General features: G+C 35.5%; 1 protein-coding gene across 1 annotated transcript in view; it reads left to right on the top strand.

The window, feature by feature from the left end:
• Nucleotides 1-834: 834 nt before the first annotated feature.
• Nucleotides 835-3,213, top strand: part of LOC111391244 (serine protease SPPA, chloroplastic-like) — a 51,269-nt gene continuing 48,890 nt past the window's right edge. The window contains exons 1-4 of the mRNA XM_023016412.1: nt 835-910; nt 1,056-1,241; nt 1,320-1,423; nt 2,455-2,522. Coding sequence (XP_022872180.1) covers nt 835-910; nt 1,056-1,241; nt 1,320-1,423; nt 2,455-2,522 — 434 coding nt within the window. The remainder of the gene's footprint in view (nt 911-1,055; nt 1,242-1,319; nt 1,424-2,454; nt 2,523-3,213) is intronic.

Genomic DNA, 3,213 nt, shown 5'->3' with positions numbered 1-3,213 from the left:
GCAGATTGCAGACATTTTCACCAAATCTCTTACTCGCCTCCATCATAATTTTCTAGTGAGCAAATTGATGCTTGTGGACTTACCATCATCAATTTGAGGGTGGGTATTAGAGGAAATTAGGCAAATTAGTTTACTTTATTACCTCGTATAGCGCACAAAATCAGGGATTAATTCCCTTGTATAATTTCCATATATAACCATGTATTATTCTATAAATTAAAGGCGATACAAAGGAGAAATTATCAAGCACAATTGGCAAAGTCAACCAAATCGTACAGCAGCATAAAACTTCTTCCCCTGATTCTACAGACTGAGCAACTAACGGCAAAATGGGTGGACGGGATGACCTGGATGCAGTGGGGGGGGAGCATGGGGAGTAGTCAGGGGCGTGCCCCCCACGCTCGTGGATGGTCGGAATCGGAATGGCCTGTTGGGGGACTGAAGTACGTGGGGAAACAGGAGGTCGGACCATAAGCATTACACGGATTAATTTCCATTCTAGATACCCTTCAAGAATTTTTTCCTGTGGTGAATCTTCTTAAACTTAGTGTCATGAATTGACATGACAAAGAATTATAGGTTTCAATCGAATTAGTCAGGATAGAGACATGCTTACTAGTTATGCGTCAGAGCAACCTATATCACATGGTATTTTGCCATATGATAGAGAATCGGTCAATTGGAGTAGAGTCTGAAGATGTAGCTGAAGGCCAAAATTTTCCTTAAGAATACCTGAAATTGATGATTTCAGTTTCCAAAATATTATTGTCTTCAGAACAAATATGAGGACTTCTAATGAGACTCTTGTAACTGAAAATTATGTTTTTGTCTAAAATGTACATAAATTTGGAGTTCTCATGTCTCAAACTTCAGTCTTTAAATTATCTGGTTGAATCAATGCTGAAGGCAAGTAAATTGTCGGCCTATTTCAATACCTATAAAATGAAACTACAGATATTAGCACTACCTGAAGCATCTCACCATTTTCTTAAATGGGTCAATCAAAATTGATGACGTCAATTATTAAGCCTTTCAATTGAAGTGATGTGGCTTCATTTATGGTTTTGTAGGTGTCCTTGACAAAGTTGGGATTGAGCCACAAATTCAACGGATTGGTAAATACAAGAGTGCAGGGGACCGACTTGCGCGAACAGATATATCTGACGAAAACCGTGAGACACTGACTGCGTTGCTCGATAACATTTATGGAAATTGGCTTGACAAAGTTTCACTTGCAAAAGGTACTTTCGCGCTTCATAGTTGGGTTTGACTGTCAAGTAACAGACTTTTTTATCTGGTATCTTTTTATTCTTGTGTAGGAAAGAAGAAGGAAGATATTGAAAACTTTGTCAATGAAGGAGTTTATGAAGTTGAGAGACTGAAAGAAGGTTGCTGGATAACGGATATAAAATATGATGATGAGGTAAACTATTTAAGTGCTTCTTCTGAGAATTATGGTCCTTGGAAATTTGCAATGTTTCTAACCTCTTGGTTTGCTCAATTTCCTAATATGCCGACATTTTATTCAAATAAGTGCTTCTTCAAGCAGCGCTTTGACTTGCGCATATTTCCTTATCCAGTTTATCTATGAGAATCCGAAGCCAAACCAGGCTGTATGGCCTGGACAAATCCTATTAGCCAATAATTTTGATATTCTTGATTTATTTTAAACAAATGTATGCACTTTGATTTTTTTCCTCTAATCTGCGACTTTTGAAAAGAATTTTGAGAGCACAATTTACTGAAGCTCAACGAATTGTTGTTGCACAATTAATATTCCAAAATTTATTTTGGTGAGTATATATTTTACCTTACTTTACTTTCAACTGGGAATAAAAACTATACGGAGAAGAGGACTCAGTTAGTTAGTGAAGAGAATCCAGTAGGAAAGAGACTAAGCCCTTAAATAGGTCAGAAAAAATCGGCAGTGTCATGTCAAATGAATCCATTACGATGCATCTAAAGAATCCTGCATTTTCCTGAAGAGATATGCACATTGCTATGTTATAACTTTTGACAGATATATGCATTACACCATTTAGTTGATTGAAGATGTAAAAAATGTTACGTTGCAAGTGTTAGTGCATTTAGAAAACTTTGCTTCTTTAAAAATGCCATGTTCTGGATATTCTGGTTATAGCAATTCATTTTCTATGTTAGCGTATGTGAGAAAGATCAATATTGTGCCTAGTCTCTTGGAAACTTCATTAACCCTTACACTTTTAGCAACAAATACAATACTCCTTTCTATAAAATCTGGCCTAAACTGTATAGCGTTTGATTGGCTTGTTTATAACTTCTTTTATGTTTGCCATAATTGGTATTAACACACTGACAACTAGAAGTCCTTTTTTCTCTCTTCGGGGTGAGGTAGGAAGCTGAAATTTTTCAGTTAAATGCCAGCTTCTCTTCATTTGACTAATAATCCAGATACTTTTTTATATAACTTCTCAGGTTATTTCTCTGTTGAAAGAGCGCTTGGGATTTTCAAATACCAAAACTCTGCCTACAGTTGACTACAGGTATTTCTTTTGTTAATTTATATTTTTCATTGTTGTTAGATCCAATTATTGGATGACACCATTGTTCTTTCTTGTTAAGGAATGAAATACGTTAGGAATCCCATATATTAGGCTAGAGAATAATTATGGTTTATTATGTTTCTCTATTTGTTTACAAACTTTCCAGACTTTTAACGTTTCTATATAATGAAACTGAGGAGGAAAAGATAATTACCTTCTCCCCAATTTTATATGAAACCTATTTCTTAACATGGTATCAGAGCATTGTTATGAGGGTTTGGTATTTCTACAGCTTCTTCCACTTCAATCATTTTTTTGGCCGCTTTACATATATCGAACATGTTGTCTTGTGGTGTTCAGCCGGAAGTTCCAAAATTGATATGTTTAAGATGTTCCCAAATTTCCATAGTTGTAGACATACGAGGGCATAAGACTCGATATGAGGCTCAGTGCTACTAATCATAAGTCCAATGATTGTGTTATCCTCTTGATCCCACGGATCATTAAGGGTGTGTTTGATTACATTTATATTTTCCATGGAAAATTGATATTTTCTACCCAAATTCTTACTTGGAGTGTTTGATTGCTATTTTTTTCCATGGAAAACGTTTTTCAACTTTTGAAAATATGCCTAATTTTCCTTGTTTTTAAGGAAAACATTTTCCTTGGGTAGAGGTGGTTTTTATTTTCC

Source organism: Olea europaea, unplaced genomic scaffold (genome assembly GCF_002742605.1).
Source record: "Olea europaea var. sylvestris unplaced genomic scaffold, O_europaea_v1 scaffold769, whole genome shotgun sequence".
In the NCBI taxonomy this organism is placed as follows: Eukaryota; Viridiplantae; Streptophyta; class Magnoliopsida; order Lamiales; family Oleaceae; genus Olea; species Olea europaea.
Note: the sequence above shows the minus strand (reverse complement) of the source record. Positions and strands in the feature narration are given on the sequence as shown.